Source organism: Argiope bruennichi, chromosome 7 (assembly GCF_947563725.1).
Source record: "Argiope bruennichi chromosome 7, qqArgBrue1.1, whole genome shotgun sequence".
NCBI classification, from domain to species: domain Eukaryota; kingdom Metazoa; phylum Arthropoda; class Arachnida; order Araneae; family Araneidae; genus Argiope; species Argiope bruennichi.
The window spans coordinates 55,784,183-55,808,482 of NC_079157.1; the positions used below are offsets into that span (position 1 = coordinate 55,784,183).

The window sequence follows — 24,300 nt, forward strand, 5'->3', positions numbered from 1 at the left end:
TTTTCAGATTAAAGTAACAATTTTCTCGCATCACTAACTTTTGGCTGTTGTTGGTGACGAAACTGGGTCTGCGTTCACTAAACTGTTCTTACAAGCGTTTAGTTGTTAGTGTAGACCATTTTGATCATTTACTCTGAAGAGTAATGCAAAAAATGTTTAATAGCCATCTTCCATAAATTATTGGTGACAATGATAAAGCTATTTTTTCGAACCATCTACCGTACTTTTTAGAACAACAAGGCTATTTTCAGATTTTAATGAAGGAAAGTGGGATGGAAAGTTATCAGAAGTAAATGGGGTAATGATAGGCAAGGGAAAAGTATGGAAATTCAGGATGTCAATCTTATGGGGAAAGGGATGCGACGAGAAGACTACTATTAATGCTTTTATTCGTTTTCCAGGCAAAATCTGATGTGGAGAGTGACAATTAATGCTCAAATGCGAGAGATATTTATCCCTTTTGTTGGGGACGGACAATCCAAAAAAAGGATAATTAAAAAATGGAAGAGCACAGTATTCCTTTCGAGTCAAACAGGCAATTACTGTAATCAGCAGTCGGTACCACTGATTCTATTGACAAATCTAAAGATCCCGGGTTTAAATCTGAGGGTAGGTGAAACACACACACACACACACACACACACACACACACACACACACACACACACACACATACACAAGTAAAACCATTTTTTTAAGTTAAAAAATAAATAATCAAGAGACGGATTAGAGATTTTGATGCTCTTAAAACTCTAATAAATAATTATATTTAATTTCAGGAATATTTATAGTATTGAGAAGTAATATGTCAAACACTGCGAAACATATACTACATTATATCGGAATGTAATATAGTTTAAACTCACAATGTTTTTTTTTTATATATATTTTATCCTGTTTTAATTGTAGAAAATGCATGCTACACTGTTTCAACACTAATGTGCAATATTGTCTTTTCAAATTTTAAAGTATTATACAAAATATTATTCTCGTGTGTTATTGTCCATTTTCTGAGAGTTATGAAATAACTACAAATTTGTAAATTTCTATAAACGTTTTGGACAAACCCATTCCCCCACTACCTATCCACGATAACACACACGAACAAAATGCTTTGAACTTGACGGTTGAAGTTTTTATGCACCAGATTATTAGAATTTTGGATCTCTATCCTTTATTTTAGATTCCATCGTTTAATGAGAAGATATCCAAAGCGCCTCAAATCTCCTTTCTGAATGACGAAGCTAGACGCTCTGTATAATTAATTACAGCAGAAAGTTGAAAGGAAAACACATATGTAGGTTATATAATATATAGAGAAGAAACCAAGTTTCTAGCTTGCCTTATTCTTAATTTCAGAACTACTTTCTCTTTTAATGAACTGCAACTCTTTTTTAAAGAACATTATAAAAATCAGAGCGAACTTCAACAAATTAAATAATAAGTGGAATTGTGAAATCAAATCACAACTCCATTTCATAACACTTCGCTATGTACAATTGTTTCTTGTCGATTGTTCTTCATAGAAGTTATAGGTTAATTAACAATTTTAGTGATGATCTGACGTGGAAGGACGTTGTTGAAATGTTGGCCTTAGCATAATTGTTAGACCTTCCTCTGGCATAACCTTTTTACTCTGCTTTCCTCATTGGTTGACAAGGATTATGCAATGCATAATGAGGTATTTCCCTAACCCAGCTATTGGCCTGCGGCACTATGCACAGGTGCGTCGTGTGTGAAATTGAGTCTGCGACTAGGTTTCTTTCTGTCATCGTCTAGAAAGCATGTGAGTGGTTGTTATTAGTTTTGTTCTGATTTAAAAGAAAAATAAAATTTGTTCTCGATCAAATTTTTATGTGGTAAATTAGAGTATAAATATTTAAGAAATCATGGGAACTCTTAAAATAAACGAAGATTTGGCTAGAGAAAGGAAGAATGCAACTTTTGATGTGGTTGAGTTGACAAATCTTTTGGATGGAAATAAAGAAAAAACAAATCGGCGGAAAGAACTGGGTAATTACATTTAGTTGAACTGTCATTGATCTCTGATTTTCTTAAAAATAATTTTTTTTTTACCGACGTAATTTATTAGCATATACTAATAATGTATATATATAAGTTATATATTTGGCCTACTATCGACAGATCGATTTTTCTTAAATTATTGTTGTAATTATTATTTATAATGATTAATTAAGACTGAGAGATTATATTTAAGGCATTAATTTTTCTACTTCGCTTTTCATCTATTAGTAAATAATCATTTTGAAGGAAAAATTATGTTAAACTTGCTTGCAGCTACATTTTTTGTATTTAATTATAATCACATATGCTTTGACTTGACTTTTTTTTGAAGTTGAGAAGTTCAAAGATTTTCTTTAATTTAAACTTGTAATCTGTCAAACACCTTGCCAAATGCAAAAAAAAAAAAAAACGAATATAATAAATTAGAGCTTGAGCTTTTAAAAATATTTTTGTATTAATGTTTGTTAGAAGATTACATTAAAAGTCAAAGATGTAGACATGAAATGTTTGGACAATGCAAACCACATTAATACTTTTTTTGTCAAAGTAAAACCACAAATTATTCTTTTTCTTAATGAAATAAACCACAAAATTAGACTTGGGAGGAATGAGGTAGCTGCATTTATGTCTAAATAAAAGATAAGAATCTATTTCTAGTTTCTCCATTAGATACAGCAACTGTACCTCCTTTCTTGATCCTAATTTTACACCAGCTATAATATTATTTGTGTTTAAAATAGAAAATCTAATTTTTATGCCTCGAAAGTAAATAAATTCTTATTTTTTCACTGATTTTTTTCAGTCTTATTATTTGTAAAATAAAATATTTTAAATGTTTAATAAACTCAAAGATATAGTATTTATAAACTCATAGTCAAATTAAGCTTAAATGTAACATTTATCATGTGATATGCATTTTTAAAAAAAATCTGCAGAGGAAGAAATGGGACATATTTGATTACTTTTCAATACATTCTCAAAATGCTAAATATGCAAATGATTAATTTTTCTTAATGTTATTTAATAAAGTTGTTTGGATGTTATAATGCAATTGTGTGTTGATGATTTTGAATTTTTTAAAATACGTAAATTAATATACATCATTATGTTACATAATACATATACATATTTAAATAATATAAAGTAATAATTTACAACAATAAAAAAGCTGGACTTCCATTAATCAAACAGAAAACATTAGAGAAAATTCTATTCTTTTTCAAAAATTTACTTAAGAGCACCAGTGTTTTTAAACATATTTTGTTATTCTTTTATTTTTCTTAAATAATTCATCATATGAATTATGAATACATTCTGTATCATTTCACTTAAAAAAAAATTATTTTCTACCTAAAATCATGTTTACCACTTAATTTCAGTTAAGGGAAATTCTACTGTAAATATAATAAGGTAATAAGCAATATAATAAATATTAAGTAATAAAAAAATGAAGCTAAGTTATGAAATTTATTTATTAAAAACTTGTTATTCTAGATTTAAAAAAAAACATTATGAATTGTATATTTTTTTATATAAATATGTCATGAATAGGGAAGAAAAAGCATCTAAAAAGAGAAAAATATATTAAATAATATTGTATTGCAATCGGTGGAAATGGTTGTAAAAGAAAATAAAAGTTTATAAGATATGGAATCAATGAAAGTTTCTAAATCAGCTCTTGTTTGCCATGTCCAAATTCATAAATTATTGAATGAGAAGATTTATTAATTTAAATTTTTTCAAACCTTGAAACATTCCTTCTTTATACGAGTCCCACACCTCCCTCGTATGTGGGACAAAAATGTTATAATTTTTTAACTAAGCAAATAAATGCTAATTGTTTGTATTTTGATGTTTTATTATTTTTTTAAAAAAATAAATTAAAGATCTTGCTGTTAGATCTTTTATAAATTGCACTCTTGGTAAGTCTAAACTAGATAAAAAAAATTTTCTGAAATCTGTCTCATTCTCCTCTAATTGCATATTGCAAAAATTTGTCAACTTTTGTGCATTATAAATGTTAATTTCCAAAGAAAGTTGAAAATTTCAGAATACAAATAAATACAACAAAATGAAAAAAATTAAAACCAGTGTAAAATTAATACTTTTATATAAATATTTTTTTTTTTTTGTAAAATTGAATATTTTTATTAGTAAAATAATTGGAATTTGTAAAATAATAAACTAAAATCTTGAAATAGAACATTGTCAGTAAACTTCCTGTTGAATACATTATGTTATTTTTAAAAATTGTCAAAAATGTAAGAAAAGGACAAAAATTTCCATGTTGGATTACTTTTTTCTTAAAATTTTGTAAACTTTTTAAATGTAGAACAGATATTTATGTATAAAATGTATAGTTTTTAGAAATAAAATTATCTTGGAGAAAAAAGGAATAAAAATGCAAGAAATCAGTTTATTGCTACTAAGACCTTTACCTTTTGTACCTACCAACTTCTTACCTTTTTGCTATTTATAATCTTTTTGAGAATTCATTTTCATTCGAGTTTTTTCTTGCAACTCTAAAATTGAAAAATAATCATTTTAATATAAAAAAATAGAAATACATTTAATTTAAATTTGTTAGTTAGCAAATTTTATTGAAATATTTTATTTGAAAATAACATTTATAAAGCTGTCCCCCCTTCTTACCTCTGTTTGCCAGCATCAAAGAAATGTAATAAAAATTTTATGAAACTTTTTTGTAACCAATTCAAATTATTCCACCATTTTATATTATGGCTATTATGTGCATGGCGATGGTGAGATGAAAATTGAAGTCAAAAAATCTGTGCCATGCACATACTGTATACCTCCTTTTTTTCACTTTGGAGAAAGATTTAATTCTTTTTTTATTGAGTTTAATTTACTCTGTTTTGAATGTTTATCAAGACAGTATTTTTTACCTTGTGTAATTTGAAAAAAGAATGATTTTTCTTATTCATGCTCATATGAATTCCTGTTCTTTTGGGGATAATTATCTTGCATAAATATTTATTTATATATTTTTTTATTTGACCATATGATAATAATTTTTTATTAACTAGTATGATAGGTTATACCGGGTTAGTTAAATATTTGGAATATATTTTTTGATAGAAAATAATTTTTTTCATTAGAGCATAGTTTATTTTAATCACCTCCTAAAATTGTATTAAAATGGTTCAAGGATTAAAGAACTATATCAAGACAAAACCAAAAAGATTTCTTCAAAATAAGATGTTTTAATTCAACATTTGTCTTCTATTTGCCAGAGTTTTTTGTTTTGCAGTTGCTGGGAATAATCTCTGAAAATGAAAATTGTATATTTTCCTAGATTAAATATGCACCAAAAGTAGAACTAGGAAAATTTACTGAACCATTGTAGTTGCGAGAAGACATTCAGGGCATCGTATAATTTTTTTTTCCCATCTCCCATTCTTTGTCGTTATCATCAGCATAGCAAATGTGAATAGTGCCCTGGGCAGAGTATTGTTCTCTCCTCTCATCATATTTGATTTTAAAAAGTGAAAACGTAATGATTTATCTCCATGATTTCCCCTAAATCTAAGATCTTAAATCTATCCCCCCCCCTTGTTTCTGTTTGTTGCTACACTATTGTATATTATTATTTAAAAATATATTCATTTACTTAAAATATGTTGGAAATGGAAAAAAAAAAAAGTATACGGACGTTATAAATAGATAATCCATTTATTTTTATTGTTACTTACTTAAATATTTTTATTGGTTTTTGCAGAATATTTGTTCTACAGTGATCCTGAACTACAAGATAAAGTACCAGTTGACTACCTCACTCATTCTGAAATTTATGATGATGCATTGCGAAAATCTTTCCACATTTTTCATAAAGCGATGGAACTTGCAGACCCACAAGAAATTTTGTAAGTTTTGTTTAATATAAAAACCTGTAAACAAATTATTCATTTATTAATTATTTTATACTATTATAATAATATATTATATAATAATATTATTTATGATTAAGAGGCAGATATATGTAATATAACTATTGATGGGTTTCTTTTTTTGTATGCTTATCTGGTTTGATAATTGTCAATTTTATAATAATTAGTTCTATTGAGAACCTTTGAGAAAACATTTGAGTTTTAATGCATTAAATATAGAATAAAAATTACAAAGATGAATTAACCTTATCTACACACACACACATATATATATTAAAAATTGCAATTAACAAAGTTAAATACCAATGACTTTGTTAAAAGTTTATTATTCTAAATAAAAATCATAATTGAAATTTTTTAAAACCTTCTTTATAATTTTTAATGTCTTTGGGAAGACTTTATTCAGTAAACTATATTTATTATTATTTATTGAAAGATTTTATTTATTACTTTATTCAAAAGATTAAATTGAAATCTGTCTAGATTATTTATGCACAATTTAATTAAATGTAACCAAAATAAATAAATAAAACTTTCCAGTTATATTATATTTTATTTTTGGTAAGAATTTTGAAAGAAAAATATTAAAGAAATCTTTGTTCTTTATTTTGAAATGCTGTTTATAAACATCTTAATTTTCAAATTATTTCAGTAAATTAAATTGAAATGAGTTGTATCTGAATTAAAAAAGTGTAGTTCATTTTTATTGCATTTATTTATTTATCCTTGAATGTGACAATTTATTTTCAGTCAGTTCTGCTCAGACTGATAATTTAATTTTTTTTTTTTTTTTTTTTTTGCAAGAGGCAAGGATATAATTTTTTTCCCATAAAAAGAACTTTTTCATTAATAAAACTTTTCATAAAAGGCATTAACTCTGAATAATTTCTGGTGAGTGCAGATTGTCATCATCAGTTTTCTCAATAAAATTCATAATGAGCTGATCTCATCATTTCATTTCAAAGAGTTAATGTCTTTTGCAGTTTCAAGTAAAAAGTTGTAGTTGCTGGTAAAAAAAGAAAAAAAGATTATTGCATTGTAGTGTTTTTATTATTTCACGAACTTGCATTTATCATTACAGATATATCTGATTTATACTAATATTAAGTGTATTTATATTTTAATTTTGGAATTTCAGATCCATTGCTGATGCTATTCTGCAAGAAGCATCACCTCTTACTGTACATTTTGTGATGTTCATACCATGTTTGATGGGTTTAGCTACTGAAGAACAGCAAGCAAAATGGCTACCAGATGCTTTAGAAATGAAGATAATTGGAACATATGCTCAGACTGAACTTGGGCATGGTTAGCTTATTTTAAATTAATGTTATTATTTTGATCTTTTTTATTTATAGTCATGGATGTTGTAAATCTTTTCTTGGCAAAGGAAATATCTTATAAATTATTTGCTTCTTTTATATATCTTTTGTTTTTTTTCTATAGTTGATAAAATTATGTAGAATGGCAAAAGATATTTGATAATTTAAAAAAAGGAATTTTTAATTTATAGATAATAAATTAATATTTTAATAGTCATTCAATGCACTTATTATCATAGAGTGATAATTTTGATTCAATAAATAATGAATTTCTATTGTTTTCAAATGCAATAGGAATAAATGTACATGCAATAATGATTTGTAATAAAACATGCTTATTAAAGCGTAAAAGTTTTCACATAAATTTCATTATTTGTTTAAAAAAATCAAAAACAGAAACAAGGACTATTAGGGATTGCAATACCGGGATACCGAATACCGGTGTTTTGAGCCATTTTACAATTTCGTAATACCAGTATTCACAAGTTTAAATACCGGTTTTTCGGTATTTACTAGAAATTTTTAAAATTGTCTCCACTATATGTTCAGGTATCGCGAACATAGCAATATGGTATACGTTTTTGTTTTTATGTCTCCCTAGAGGGCGAAATTAATTAGCTAATTAATGGCTTAATTAATTGCTTAAACCTAAATTAGCGAAACATGGATTATCCCTGAAAGAAAATATTGTATCCATAATGATTGATGGAGCAACAATTATGAAAAAAGTTGGAAAGTTGATTGGTGCAAATCAGCAATTGTGCTATGCTCATGGAATTCAATTAGGAGTAATAGATGTATTATACCAAAAAAATAAAGAACAGAATAATCCAAATATTGTGGATATAGAAACTTCGAATTTTGACATTGAAGAGAATAAGAGTGAGAGTGATATTGACAATGAAGATAATGACAATGTAATTGTGGAAGAAGATATTGCTAATGAGGATGAAATATTAACCCATCAAGAATTGCTTCCTATAATTTATAAAGTTCGGAAAATTGTGAAGATATTTAAACTTTTCCCTACAAAAAAATGCTATATTACAAAATTATATACCCACTGAAAATAAAACAGAATATATGTTAATAATAGATTCTAAGACACTTTGGAACAATTTACTCCTAATGATGGAATGGTTTTTGAAATTTAGAAATCCAATCCAAAAAGCAATAATAGACTTAAACCTGCAAATTAATTTTTCAGACAGTCAATTCGACTTAATATCCAGAACTATAACAGCTCTACTTGCAATAAAACTGACTATAGAGACATTATGTCAGAGAGATTTTAATTTATTAACAGCTAATGCAACAATAAATTTCATGTTGCAATCATGAAAGAACAGCACACATCACTATCTGAAGAATTATATATTACATTGAAAAATCGCACAGAAGAAAGAATAGAAAATGTCTTATGGTATTTACATAATTATAATGATTTTAAAAATGAAAATGAAAAAGAAGAAAAGAAAATAATCAATTCAAATCTGATTTTTATAGTAAATTTTCTTACAATTTTTTACCCACAAACCTATCCAGATTCAGAAGAATTCCGTTCAGTTATCGAAGATTATGATGACACTAATGTCGATAGTGAAAAGGAATTGTCTCTTGAACAAAAATTAGAATTAGCGATGAATTAAAAAAAATTCAACGAACCAAAATACAATACAGAAATCAGCTATATCCAAAACCATCCGACGAGAAATTGATTTATTTGGAGATGAGGGATTTAGAGGTAAGTACTTGGAAATAAGTATATCGCGTATTGCTAACAATATCACCAACTAGCGTAGATGCCGAAAGAGCGTTTTCGACAGCTGGTAATTTTTACACAAAATTACTTTTCAGGCTTAATGATATTACAATTGATGCATTATGTTTTTTAAGATCACATTTCAAAAATTTGTAATAGTACCACAGACTGAATAGTGATATGTACACTTTTTTTGTGATTTAAATAAACAAGTTGCTCCTTTACTTTTTTGTGATTCTCTATATACTGTTATAATTTATAAGTTCCATATTATTTTTTGTGATATTTACATTCTCTTATAAAACTGGCAAATAAAACAAAGAAAAAACACCTTGTTTTCTTTCTTTTTCTAAAATTTCTAATACTGGTATTAAAACCGGTATCCCGGTATTAAGATCTAAAAAATACCGAATACCGGTATTGAAATTTTGGTCCGGTATTGCAATCCCTAAGGACTATATTATTAAATATAAATGTCTTGTTAAATTGAACTTTTTAAGATATTTTGTTTCCTGTTTTCATCTATTTAAATGAAATTTAAAATTTTAATTGCTCTGTGAATTTCTTTACTCTCATTATTATTGGTAATAGAACAATAGAGAACTTAAATAACTTGCACATCTTTTTATTTTTTCAGGATAAAATACTGTAGTTTCATAAGAATTTTTTTCCTCTTCTGCAGTAGTGTTGTGCTAACTTAAAAAATAATAATAATAAAGCTAATATTTGGATTGAATTTTTCACAATATTCTGAAGATAAAAATCCAATGTTCGATTCTATATGCATTAATTATTCTGCAAATTTTTAACATATGCTTATTATGTGCTTATGTTTCCCAAAATATACTTTTTTTTATTATATAGAATCAATTGATAGTTTATCTAATTGGGTAGATTTTGCTCATTCCAACATATACAATTCCTTGTAAACAATTCTAAATTTTCGTTTTTCAGCTTTATAACTAAAATCGGATGTATAATGCAACAAATCGATTTTGTTTTAATAGGCACATTTCTTAGAGGATTAGAAACAACTGCTACTTATGATCCTAAAACTCAAGAATTTGTTATTAATTCACCAACATTATCATCTGTAAAATGGTGGCCTGGAAGTTGTGAGTATTAAAAATTGAAGATTTCTCATTTATTTATTTATTATTTTATCTAAGTATTTTCAAAGTTATGATAGTAAAAATAAATGAAAACTAATGTTTTTATTATATTCCAATATAATTTATTTTATTCACATGCATTTTAGCTCATGTGGATTTTTTTTTCAATTTACATAATAGTGTTAGTAAAGCTGCTCTTACTTGAATTTTCATATTAGATATAGCTGTTTCTTATTTAAATTTGATTTAGCATCAAAGTTGTAGTAATCTTTTAATTTATTTATGATTAACACAATTTTAAGCATAGATTGCTATAATTTTTTAAAATTATGGTAAAAATGCTAACATTAAGTTAACTGTAAAACAAAATAAAATAAATTTTTTAATTTTTTAGAAAAAATCTGTAAAAAGTGATTAAGTTTTTATTATTGATTTTTAAAACTTAGTAAAATATCTGAAAATAAAGATTAGTGTTAATTCCTTGTATTCCTTATCAAAAGTAAATCAAAATGTTAAGTAAATAAATTTCCAAATGATAATGCTTTGACTTTTCAAACTGGGCTAATAATTAGTAATGCCAGTTGAAAATTATGTTAGACTGGGGAATTCATATTGACTTAGATAAAGAAAAAAAAAAAAAAAAAAAAAAAAAAAAATGGAAATTCTAAATTGTAAAATTTATTTGGCTTAGACACAGAAGTTAAATGTATCTGTCTTATAAATAGGGTTGTGAGCATTAACAAGTTAAAGCAAAACTTCATTTTAGAGATTCTTCTGTCATAAAGATAATTAAAACAAATAATTAAAAATAAAGTGTGTTAGAATATTTGTTTTGCAAATAGTTGATTAAAATGCTGTACACTTATATTAATTTTATTTTATACATTTCAGTAGGAAAAACTGCAAACTTTGCCATTGTGCAAGCTCAGTTGCACACTAAAGGAAAATGTCATGGTCTTCACCCATTCATGGTTCAGATTCGTCGTAGAGATAACCATGAACCCCTCCCTGGTATGACTGAATATTTAAAAATATTTCTGCATTATATTCATTTCTACATTTATCAAGTTTAATTCTCTCTGTCATACAGAGATTTTTTTTATTAAATTTGAAACATATACTATATTCAAAATATTGCTGTTGTAGTTTTAAAAAACAACAACAACAAAAAAAAAAACCCCACCTGTAATTATCAGAGCACTTGTATAATTTTTTATATTCCAGAAAATTCTCGATAATATAATAAAATAAGTTGTATTACATATAATACTTAAAATTTACATATATATTGACAAAATATATTGCATTGTTTACAGATATTTGAATTATTTCATATCTCTGTAAAAAATGTATTGCATCCACTGATTAAAAGAAAACTTTGTTATTATCCGATTTTCCCCAGGAATATGCTCATTTGTGGTTATTTTATTAACTCATCACAATATGTTTAAAATGTTCTAATCAAAAGTTAATCTTAGTGATAATGCTTATTTTATTTTACATAATATATCCATGTTTGGTTAATGACATAAAAATTCTGAATGGTTATGAAATGAATTTTAACCTAACACTTTAACTAATTAAACCTGCCACACTAGATTATCAAAAGTATGTTTATCATGGATACCATAGCTTCTTACACTTATCATATAATTGCTGCATTTTAAAATTATAAGAAAATGATTTGAGCATGAATTTTTTAATGTAAATTTTAAGATTATATTTTAAATCAGATATTAAATCTTTATTTTTTGGTTAAGTAATTAAATCCTTATAAATTGGTTAAATAATTTTTTTAAACACATAAAAAAAGTTTTCTGTAAACGGTATGAATTCTCAATTGTTTATTTTACACCATTAATACCTATTTATCACTGCCCTGTAAGTATTTATTTTTCATCTTAGTTTGTGAGCTAATGATATCAAATTATATACTTATCTAGTCAATGTTACCCTATAAATAATGCAGCTTTTAAAATCATTATTTTTCAATATTAAGCCAATAAAAATTTTTTAATTAAAATTTGCTCTTTTTTTTTTTGCAGTACTGTACCATCTTTTTGGTAGCATTATAGAATTCTGTTTCAAAATTCACTTATTTATGAAATGGATATTGTTTTGATCTTGTCTTTTCATATGCCAGTAAACAGATAATACCTTTCTCCGATGACGACCTTCTTTATCTTAAGATGCCAGTGTTACTTTTTTTACTACTCACTGTCTTTGGTAACATTTTAATAGAGAATCCATTTCTCCTCACCAACCACTATTCATTCCTAAAAATGTTCATTTATGAGACATGGTAGGAGAGAAGAGAAATGTATCCACTTTTTGATTAGCATTAGACGTAGAAAGTTTATAAGCTATTCTTTGACTTAAATTGCTAACGTTTCTGATATTATGCAAGTGTCAATGAATGAATGAATTTTTAAATCCTAACTCTTTAAGAGTTATAAGGGGATCTTCCTCCTTGGTTTCTAAGGCATTCTTGTAAAGTTCAAATATCTTATAAATTAAGGTTTTCAGTTCAGAATTTCTAAAACAACTTTTGATACTAGTTTGCATTTACTGTCTGCTTTCCAGATATTTAATATTCTTTGAATTTTTTTATGCATTTATAGCACCCAAAACTTAGTAAACTAAATATGCTCCTCTGTCATTTATATTATAACTCCAAAAAAACAATTGTACAAATTTAACTGCACACTTTAAAATTTGCAACAACAGTAAAAACTGGGTTAATTTATCACTTTCAAATAAATAGTTAATCTTCTAAACTTTTTAGTTCATATAATTAAAGAACTGCATGATCTATAGAATAACTTAATACATTCTAAAAAAATATTTTCTGCAAATTGTTCTTCTCATGATGGTTTGTGAGAAGGTTCTAGATGGTTCAAAATGATTTAAAATTATTTTCTTTATTCTGATACAAATATTCTTTTTAAATTCTAATAATTTTTTTTTAGGTATAACTGTTGGAGAAATTGGTCCCAAAGTTGGTTTTCGAGCTTCTGATAATGGATTCCTCAAGCTTGACAATGTACGAATACCAAGAGAGAATATGCTGATGAAAAATGCACGAGTATGTATGAAGATTTTATTGCATATAAATATTATTTTATTATAGTAGTATGCAGATTATATTCTTAAAAAAATCAAGTATGAAAAAGTATTTTTATTTCATTTTAACTTAAAAAATATATATACTTAATATTCCAATATGTAATAATTCTGTGAACAAAGACTGACCTCCCACTAATATGAAAACCTGTAATTTTTTGCTATATAAGAAAATTTCTTTGACTATTAGTTATTTCTTCTAATTTGTATGAAAATTGGGGCATGAACATTTATTTCCATTATTATTATTACTACAATAGCTTTTTTACTGGAGAAAATATATGTTAACTCACTGAAAATATATCATTAAGTTTTATGGATGAATTTATATTGGTATTGCTTTTTTTTAAAGTAATTTTTTTATTACTTCAAAGAATTTTTTGTTAATTATGATTTTTCACTATAAGATCCCTCCTCCTAAAAATTACAAATAATGCCATTTATTGTATTGTGAATCTTTTTTATAGTTCAGGTTAATAAATGAAAATATTTTCTTAATTTAAGCTTATCTTACATAGGTTAATGAATTCTATCTGTTGTCCCAATAAGCATTTATATTATTTTAACAAAATATATATATAGTTATTTTAATCTTTTGTGAAAAACAAGTTTGAATACATGATTTACACATTATTTTCTAAACTGTAAGCTTTATGAAAAATAGATTATCATTTTTATTGTGATTAATTTGATTTACTTCAATTATATTAAATTTTGTTCATTGTATTGTTGTATTAATCAAATAAAATGCATTTTGTTGCAGGTCACTGTTGATGGTGAATATGTAAAACCTAAAAGTGATAAACTTAATTATGGTACAATGGTTTTTGTTCGTGTTCTGATTCTGGACATGGTGTCTTACAATGTGGCTAGAGCTGCTACTATTGCTATCCGTTACAGTGCTGTTAGGCGACAAGCACAGATTTTACCTAAGTTAGTATATGTAAAATTCACAGTTTAGGCAATTTTTGAATTTTAATTAGCAGATAAATGTTAGTAATGTATTTAACTTTCTTTTATTCTGAATAGTAAACTATTGAAAATAAAACTTCTCTCTTATTGTATAGCTTTTTTTTTTTTGTTCATTTTCATTTTGAATATTTCATAACATAAACAATTTAAAAATAAAGGACAAAAATCTGTTAAAGTTCAAAAGATAAGATTGTGGGAAACAATTGATATGTCATTAATTAAGGAAAATCAGTGGTGAAAAAATTAGATATTATAGTGTACCATGTTCCAACATTTATTTTCAAAATATAATGATAAGTTTAAAAAATCATTCTTGTTAGTTTTTAAATATGAGAAATGAATGTAGAATATCTTTTAAATGTTTGATTGTAATTGTATCTCGAATTTAATTAACAAATAAAACCCTTAGTATTTAAAGCTCATTAATTTTTTAGAAAAAATAATAAAATTGCTTTTTCTAATATTTTGTTCATTTTTAAAGCATGAAAACTTTATTTATAAGGCATGTTTTTGAAATATAGATTATTATTTTATTTTCAGATTTTATAAATAATTCATATTATCTAATTTCTAATCTCTTCAAAATAATATCTCTAGAGGCATTAGAATTTCTGATCTGATTAATACATAGCCACTTAAATTAATTTGTAATTCATTGATACCTATCGCCTTTACTTGATTATGAAAACGAATGCAATAATATTTATCTGTTCTAAGATCATATTTTGTCAATATGATAGTTTAAAAAAATAAATGGATATTAGTTAAATTTAATGCTATTTATTCTTACTCTGAGTCAAGCAGAAATGATAAAGTATTGTCAAATCATTTTTACAAACAATTTGTCTTAATCTGATCATAACTAGTTTCCACTTTTACATGATATTAATAAATTGCATTAATTATTTCCTTAATTATTTATTTTATAATAGTTTAATTTTAATACTTATTTCTTCTATTCAATGAAGTATTGAAAAAAAAACAAACATAATATACAATTTTGTTTTATTTCTACAATATTTATTTTAGTGAGCGTGAAGTTCAAATATTGGATTATCAAGCTCAACAGTATAAACTCCTTCCCATGGTTGCCTTCAGTCATGCATGCAAAGCAACTTTTATTGCTCTTATGGATACTTATAAAACAGCCACTCATGATATGGAAAAAGGAGATTTAGCAACTTTACCAGAGGTATTTTGATTTTATATTAATTGCTATCAGTTTCAGTTGTACAATTTATTGCTTTATAATTGTTTTTTTTTGTATTGTATCTTAAAATTTAATATAAAATTTTTAAATAAGATTTTTTAGTATAATTTGTTCTAAAATTCGAGTAAAAGCATTATGGACTAATTTTTACATTTCTAATATGAAATCTTAGTTCCCACTGATGTCTCATTTAAATTAGATTTAAAATGTTAATTGTTTGTAGTATTCATTTTGATTTTAATTTAATTTTAAGCTTTCTAGATCCATAATAAATCTGAAGATGTTTAATCCAGTAAATTATTGCAGATTTATGTTTTATATCTGAAGTTTATTAAATATGCGATGTAAAGAATAAATCTTTGGAATTAATATGGATAATAATATGATGTTGCATATTAATCAGAATGTTGGTTATTCTTAAAATGAAATATTTGAGGAAGTGTAGATTAATGTTATATTTGAACATATTGCCCTTATTTAGTATTGTTCAATTGCACTTTCAGATGTACAGTTGATTTCTTATGTTGAAAGGTATGCAAGATATTTTTGCATGTAAAACTGCAAAAACTTCTCTATCTCTCTTTGTTTTATTAGACTTTCATTTTTATGTCATTCTGATATGAAATATCAAGACAAAATAATAATAACAACAATAATATTTCATATGGGATAATAAGAATGGTATATTTTGCAGTTTTTTTACCAGTTTATTAATTTATATAAAAAAACATTGTTTTATTCTAATTTTTATGTATTTGAAGCTTCATGCAACTTCATCTGGTCTTAAAGCCCTATGTACTGATGTTGGAAGCTCTGCTATTGAAATCTGTAGGCGTGCTTGCGGTGGTCATGGTTATTTAATGATAAGTGGAATACATAGGCTTTATGCTACTACTGTTGCTGCTTGTACATATGAAGGTGAAAATACTGTTCTCTACCTTCAAACTGCCAGGTATGTGGAAAATATATTAATGCAAACAAAATCACAAATGTAGAGTATATGAATGATTTTCTTTAATGAAATAATTACTTCAGATATATGTTATAAAATTTTAAAATTATGCTTTTATCAATTAAATATGTTCACTTTTTAAAATTTTAATTATAAATATTATTTATTAATTATGTTTTCCTTTTCCAGTTAGTTAATTATTGTGAATATTGTTATTTATTTTTCATTAATATCTTCAATGTTTTCTTGAATAACACTTTATTTATGTTTTTTTTGTGAGATGTTGGATATAGGATCTTATTTACTACATTTCTAATAATGAAGATAATGGTATCGCTGTGTTAAGTTTGCCTATTTCCTGTAAACTATACCTCATTTCATTTGTGATTGAGGTTTTTTTTTGTTTTGTTTAATTTATGATATTAGTAGCCTATTGCGGAAGCCTATTGCTTCACTACTTTGCTGTAGGGAATAAATAATGGTTGCAAAAGAATTGTCCTTATTCTGCAATACTGTCTGGATAAAATGAATGACCATCCATTGTCATGACAGCACTATGGGGGGAACTATGTGGCCAGTGACCATACTGACCTAGGTACGTCTTTCCTTTGGAATATACTTCCTATAAGAGGTATATTCCATCATCAGTATGAAGTATCAAACTCCACACCATTATTTTATCCATCAAAAACACCAGCAAAAAAAATCTGTATTTTTAGAATAAGGAATTAAAATTGCTACCATAATATAATGTAGATAATGTATTTAACAAAGGCAACCATTCAATGTATTCATGCAAATGCAATCGAATTATTTTGTATGGGATAGATGATCTCCCAAGATAAGTGATGCATTATGGATTTTTTTCATTTTCTGACCTTATTTTCTATCTCGTAAATTATTTTCTTTGCCATAATTAAGATATAGAGAATATATACTATAATGTGTATGGGATACATTTTAAACTTCTTAGCTGTTTCATAATTACCTAGTCATAAACCTTAAATATGATTTAGTATTCTGATGCGAGTTTGGCCACCTTCTTTACAAATATTTAACAATGTGATCTAACAGATTTACTTTTTGTCATAGTCAATATTCAATCTGAATTATTTAAGAAGCTTTATTTTTTGGATTTGATTGTAAGTATTGTTTTTTTTGAGAAACTGTAAATAAAATTAAATATTCAACATTTTGCAGTTACCAGAATTTTTTCTTCTTAATCCCTTCTTTTTTTCTTTTTGTATTCAAGTTCTAAGCAAGAAAATACTTTTTTTCTTAATCTGTAAGCATTTAATTTTTATTTCAGGTACCTTTTAAAAGTGTTGAAAGGTCAGCAACCAGTTCCAAAGAATAATTCAGTTTTTGGCTATCTTCTTGAAGGAAATAAAAGCATTCCTCATACTATTAGTTATCCCCCATCTTTAGAACAACTTGTTGATTGCTATTGTGCTGTAGCTCAGAAGTATGTACTAATTGTCTCTCTTTTTTCATTAAATAGCAGGTTTAAAAAAAAATTAAAACAATGATTTAAAAGGTTAAAAGAGAAACAAGATAAATCCATTTTTAAAATTTTACTTTTATAATTGCAAAATATTGCATGATATATTCACTATGTGTTCCAATACTTTGTATGCCAAAAAAAATATTTTAATATATTTTTGGACATTTTGAGTTTGTAGGGACAGAAAACAGAATAGTAAGTATCCAGCTATTGCTACCCAAAGCTTGAAATGTGTAATTCTAATGGAATGCCATTATTCTTCTAATTTATATTAGAAAAATAAATTTGTCTAGCTAGCAGATGGTATTAAAATCTCGAATTTGGAAAGGGTGGGAGAAACCTTATAAATTTGTGTCATTACTTCCATGGAATCCTTTTGTAATAATCAGTATTTTTTTGTGTGTAATTAGTTAGAAAAAAGCATTCTTTGAAAACTTACTCTAATTGCAATGGAACTTTAGTTGGGGATTAAGAAATCAATTAATCCTTAATTAATTGAGGATTAAAGATTAAGAAATGAATTCATTAATTTATATAAAATATGTCTTATTCAATATATTTTTACAGTGCCTGATGGAATAAAATTCTGAACTTGCTTGAATTTTTTGTTCAGTTTTTATTAAGTATATTCTTTGATATATAAATAAGGATATATTATGCAAAAGTTGCATTTTGTACCATTTGAATCATCCAATTGACAATTTTTTTCTAAATGTGTTTCATATAAATTTTTTGTGAATACTTTTTAGACATTTTTATTAAATGAAAGTATATGCTATTATTCATTTGGTATGGTTTTTTTGGTTCCTTCTTTCATCTTATACTGAATATTTTTTTAAAATTCAATAATATGCCACTAAATTTGTCTTATAATGTAGGAATATTCTGGAAGATGATTATAAAAGTTTAAAAAGAGAAGATAATTCCCTTTTTTTTTTTGTAAAGATTGCTTGTTACTGATATAATTTGTCTGATATTATTCTAAATAAATATAATTTTCTTGAAAATAATATCAAATAAGCTTTAATCACCTTAATTGTGTGAATTTTTCATTACCATATTTGAGTGTTATTAAATTTTAAATTGCAAATGAAAAATCAATCTTTGATAATCATTAGTATTTTTCCTTGATAAATTTTCAGGAATTAGTCAAAATCATTATTGTGAGCAATCCATTATTATTCTATTTCAAAAATCTTAAATCTTGTGGTATTATATTTCATAAAATATAATCATATTTTTTTCTCAGTAATAAAAAAAAGTTGGTATCAATTTCAGCTATCAATAATGTATACAATTACTAGAGATCTTCAATTAATGAAATGTGCTTTACTAAATTTTAGAATGGTATTTAAAGCTGCTGCTCGTGTACAAAGTTTTGTCAGTGCTGGAAAAGTTCCAGAAATAGCTTGGAATCTCAGTCATGTTGATTTGATTGAAGCTGCTAAAGTAAGACAAACTTGTATTTGTTTCATATAAAAAGTCATTCTGATAATTTAAAAAAAAATAATTTTAATAGAATTATGTTTTATGTTTTCTAGGCTCATGTGCAATATTATATAGCTCAGAAATATGTTAGCTGGGTGAGGAGGAGTGCAGTATCTACTAATTTGAAAGAAGTTATAACTCAACTATGCTATTTATATTTGCTTCAGAATATCCATGATCAACGTGGCAATTTTACTATGGTAATTAATACTTGTCATTGTGTTAATAAAGTGTTTAATAAGTTGTCTTAATTTTTTTAATACATTGCATGCAAAGATACTTTGTTCAAGAAATGTCTGATTTTTTAAAATTTTGTTTTCTTTTTCTAAAGTTCTTGTGATACTTCCTTTTATAAACAATGTGTAAATTGTGGAGAAAATTCCCATTGTGATCTATTTATTAAAAGCAAATCAAAATAAAATGCAATATAAAATGCTAAAAATGAAACAGGCATTTCTTTTACTTTTTCACCGTTTATACTAAAATATATAATACAAATGAAAATATCTATTTTTGTTTACATATTATGGACTAAATAACATAACTCAATAAGTTTTGATACAAGTGTTTGAAGAAATATGAAATTTTTAAGTAACATTCACCACTTTCATTATCTGATGAAAATAGAGTTGACTTTTTTTCTGAAATTTTTTTTATTCGTAATTAATGTCTATTTTAGTTATTTAAAATGCATTATGCTTATAAATCATTTTTTCCCCTAGAATTTAACCCCAGAATTTTTAATTCTAATGCTTCCTTTTGCTTGGCTTATTCTTGTACTTTTAGTTGGTAGTTTTTAATATTCTATTAATTTATAAAATAATCAAACTTATTTTATTAAAATGAGATAAAAGATTTTTCATGTATTATTTCTATTTTAGTATGAAATTTTTTTAGTTATTTCAAGATCTTCTTTCCCTTCTGCTTGCAATTTTTAAGAGATATAAAACTTTTCTATTCATTAAATACCTTATTTTTAACTGCATTTTTATTATTAGGTTGGATTATCTGAAGAGAGACTAAATAAAATGCATGATTATATGCTGGAAATGTTGGCTGCATTGCGTCCAAATGCAGTAGCATTAGTTGATGCCTTTGATTTCCATGATATGGTACTTAATAGTCCCTTGGGATGCTATGATGGAAATGTCTATGAAAGACTTTATGAATGGGCCCAGAAAACTCCAATGAATCAGAAACAGGTATGGTTGAATGCATTACTTATAAGTTCTTAGAGGGAAGGGCATGTTAAAAGTGTCCTAGTAATTAGAAAATGAGTTTGTTGCTCGAATTATAATTTTTATATAATTTAATATGAAGCATTTTTTGGAGGATGAATATCAACCTGATTTGCTGTAATTTTTTCAAGTATTTTTTAATTTCTGTACATGGTGAGAAATTTAATTTATTAGATTTAGTCTTTTCCCTTTAAATTATTAGTTTTTAATGTGCAGTTTTCATAGAATTTTTTTTTTCTTTCAGAATTTAATATTAGTCTTATGTAAAGTTCTGTGGCTTTAACAAATTTAGTTAGTCAAATCAAAATTTTCAGTTATATATAAAAATTTCTTTAATTATAAAGTTTAACAGATAAAACAGTTTCAATTAATATAAATGCTTTGTTTATTTTATATTTCTTTTAATAGCTGTAAATTGTATTAATGATTTTTGTTGAAGCCTTGTAGTTTGCCTTAATATACTTTTTTAGGGGGGGGGAGAGGTTCTGTCTTGCTATTAATTTTTAATGTGTTCTAAAATTGTTATCAATAAGATTTGCAATTATAAGTATTGTTAACTTTTAACAGTTATTTAGCATTTAATATTTTTAATTATGATGAAATAATTTTTTTAATTGCAAATAATGCAAAAGTTATATATTTAACTTTAAAAAAATAAAAAAAGGCATTCTTCTTAAATGCATAATTATTCCTTAAGTTTAATTTCATGAATATAAAATACACACAAAAATGTCACAAAATTACAAATAAATTGCTGGAAATTTTTTCTTTGTCTTAAGTGGAAATAAATTATAGTAATGTAAAGAACTTTAGCATTTAATTAACTTAGAAAATGATATTTTTTATTAGCAAAATATTTATTGAATATCAGCAGATGAATTTTATGTATTTTTGCTGTATAGGTTAAAATAGATGTATTGTGATCTCATCAAATGATATTGTCCAATAACGTGTTTTAATTTTTCTTTTACATCTTATTTATGAATCGCAGACATATTTAAGTAAATTATTCCTATAAATTTCATATTACTAAATACAACTGGTTGAATTTTGATTCAATTTTTATTAAATATGGGGAAAAACTTCATCAATATTTTTTGCTGAAATTTTCAGTAATTAATGAGTTAATTTTTAATGGTATATTTTAAACAAACAGGAAAGTGGATTACAAGGTAGATGGATTGTGTTACAAAATGATTATGATTCGTATTTTTTGAAACTTTTCTTTAACAGTTTATTTATTATTAATTAGATTAATTATTTGAATTTTACATTACTGTATGCAATTTGCTTGATTAAAATGTTGATTTAAAAGGACTTTTGTTCTTATTTTTGTTGCGAGTTGATTTTTCATTTTATTTAATTTTTTTAAGATGGGTTATATTCTAACAATTATGGTTCATTTAAATTTAAATATATTTATTGCTTTTTATAGATTTTCTGTATCTAAATTTATTGGAAGAAAAATTACATTGTTATTCAAACTACAAAATTTTTTATTTCCTCTCTAAAGATAGAATTGAATGTGACATAAAATTATTCATTAACTTGAATAGGGGGAAAGAACATACCATTTTATTCTTATATTTTACTAAATGTTTTCTTTTATTCAAAAATGAACATTTTTTACTTGATAGTGATGAATACAGTACATGAGACTGTATTTCATAATAATGGTTTATTATTATTATTATTTTTATTTACATACTAATTGATTGTATTTATATTCTAGGTTCATGATTCATATTACAAATATCTGCAGCCAGTGATGAAGTCTAAACTATAATATAAACATTCATATATATTTCAAATCATATATATATTAAAGGTGTTTATCTCCTTTGTATGAAAAATACTTAAAAACGTTTGAATGATTATTTAAATTTCAGAAAAGTATATTTTCTATACTTCATATTTATTTGTTTTTTAATTCATTTTTGTATATGTATCTTGTATACAACTGTTCCTTAATTCCATTTACTCTGAATGTTATAAAATTCTAATTAAATTGCTGAATTTATAAAGGATATTTCTTCCTCTTTTATTTTTTAAAATAGTGTACCTTGAATAATATTTAATGTTTTAAGTCAATTAAAATCTTACTTTTTTTTTTTTAATTTTCAATATTTAATTGTTTCTGTTATCAGATGAATAATTTTAAAGCTTTCTGATAAAGTTTTAAAAAAAATTCTTAGTAGATAATTTTTGAATTCAAAGATTGTCAATGCTGTTTAATTTTGTCTACTTCAAAGTAATATCTAAATTATTTTTAATATTATTCTTATAAATAAAACACCATAGATTAGGTTATGAATTTGGATGGAATATTTATTCCATCCAAATTCACAGCTCAATTATTTATTCTAATGTTTTTTAAGAATTCATTTGCATATTGAATTTTAAAATGGCAGCTGCAGCTAATCTTTATTATCAGGAATAGAAATATCTGTAATCCAAGGGAACTATTTAGTAAAATGCATCTAGATATAAATTCACTGATATTAAATTGAAAATGGTGAATTTGTTAAAAATGTTATTCTGAGAAAATCCAAAAAATGTCATAATAATTATTCATCATTATTGTGCTTTTGTATATCATATATATTTTTTAATGCTGAAATTTTTATAGCTAAACTGTATTTTTTATATTTAAATTGCTCAATATTTATTTTGAATACACAGATATTATAGAACTTTTTAAGTACTTATACATTTGTGGTAACTACATTTTTATCTTAAAATCTGTCATGAACATTTTAAGAATATTGATTCACAGAATATATATATATAGGTGGAGGATATTATTTTCGCTAATGATATATACTCACCACTATGTGAAAATTTTATATTTTTGTGTGCAGTTGGTAAATTTTTCTTGTTGATATATTTATTTTTGTTATAATCTATGCAATTTTAATATGATTTTATATGAACTTTTAAATAAAATTGGATCACATAATTTTTTGTACAAAAAATGTTTTATTAAAAATTACATTAAATAATTTTCAAAGTACTTTTTATCTTGCATGCAATTTAAAGTTCTGTTTTTTATTACATTTTTTTTGTGTGTGTTTATGTTTAATAAGGTGAAGTTAGACAATTTTCCTTAAATGAATCATTAAATATAAAAATGACCTTATAAACTAAGTCATTGCAACAATTAAGGAAATATTTTTATAAACAACATTAAATTATTGGAAGGAATTTCAATTTAATTGTGCATTTATATGTACAAAACAATGCATGGTTAATTGGAAAATATTTAAATCAAAAAGCTATTTATATTTTGATATGGATAACTAATTTTTATTTTTTATAATAACATAATTTTTATGTTAAAATTTACATATACCACTCCTTTTATTATGATTATTTTAGGGAAGATAATTTCATATGAAAATTCTCATAATCCTTTGCATATTTTAATCTTTATGAATCTATAATGTTTTTAAAAACAACTAAGTTTAATCATCTGAGGATGAAAGAGCCAATATAATGATTAATTGTAAATTACACATTAATTTATTGAATACTCAACAATAGTTAGTGTATAAACTTTTCTGTGATGCAACAAACTTTTGAAATTTGTTTAACTCACATATATGCCTTTCATATATAATATGGGAAGAAATTTTGCACCACATACACACAAAAAAGACTGATTAATGATTAATGCAACTTATT

General features: G+C 24.9%; 1 protein-coding gene across 1 annotated transcript; it reads left to right on the forward strand.

The window, feature by feature from the left end:
* Window positions 1-1,710: 1,710 nt before the first annotated feature.
* LOC129976332 (peroxisomal acyl-coenzyme A oxidase 1-like) lies at window positions 1,711-22,724 on the forward strand. Its single transcript, XM_056089845.1, has 14 exons — window positions 1,711-2,013; window positions 5,765-5,909; window positions 7,072-7,241; window positions 10,025-10,132; window positions 11,021-11,140; window positions 13,099-13,214; window positions 14,016-14,185; window positions 15,254-15,416; window positions 16,196-16,386; window positions 17,696-17,851; window positions 19,234-19,339; window positions 19,432-19,578; window positions 20,377-20,580; window positions 22,349-22,724. Exons 1-14 carry the CDS (start codon window positions 1,890-1,892, stop codon window positions 22,400-22,402), a joined length of 1,974 nt encoding a protein of 657 aa, XP_055945820.1. The 5' UTR covers window positions 1,711-1,889; the 3' UTR covers window positions 22,403-22,724.
* The last annotated feature ends 1,576 nt before the right edge of the window (window positions 22,725-24,300 follow it).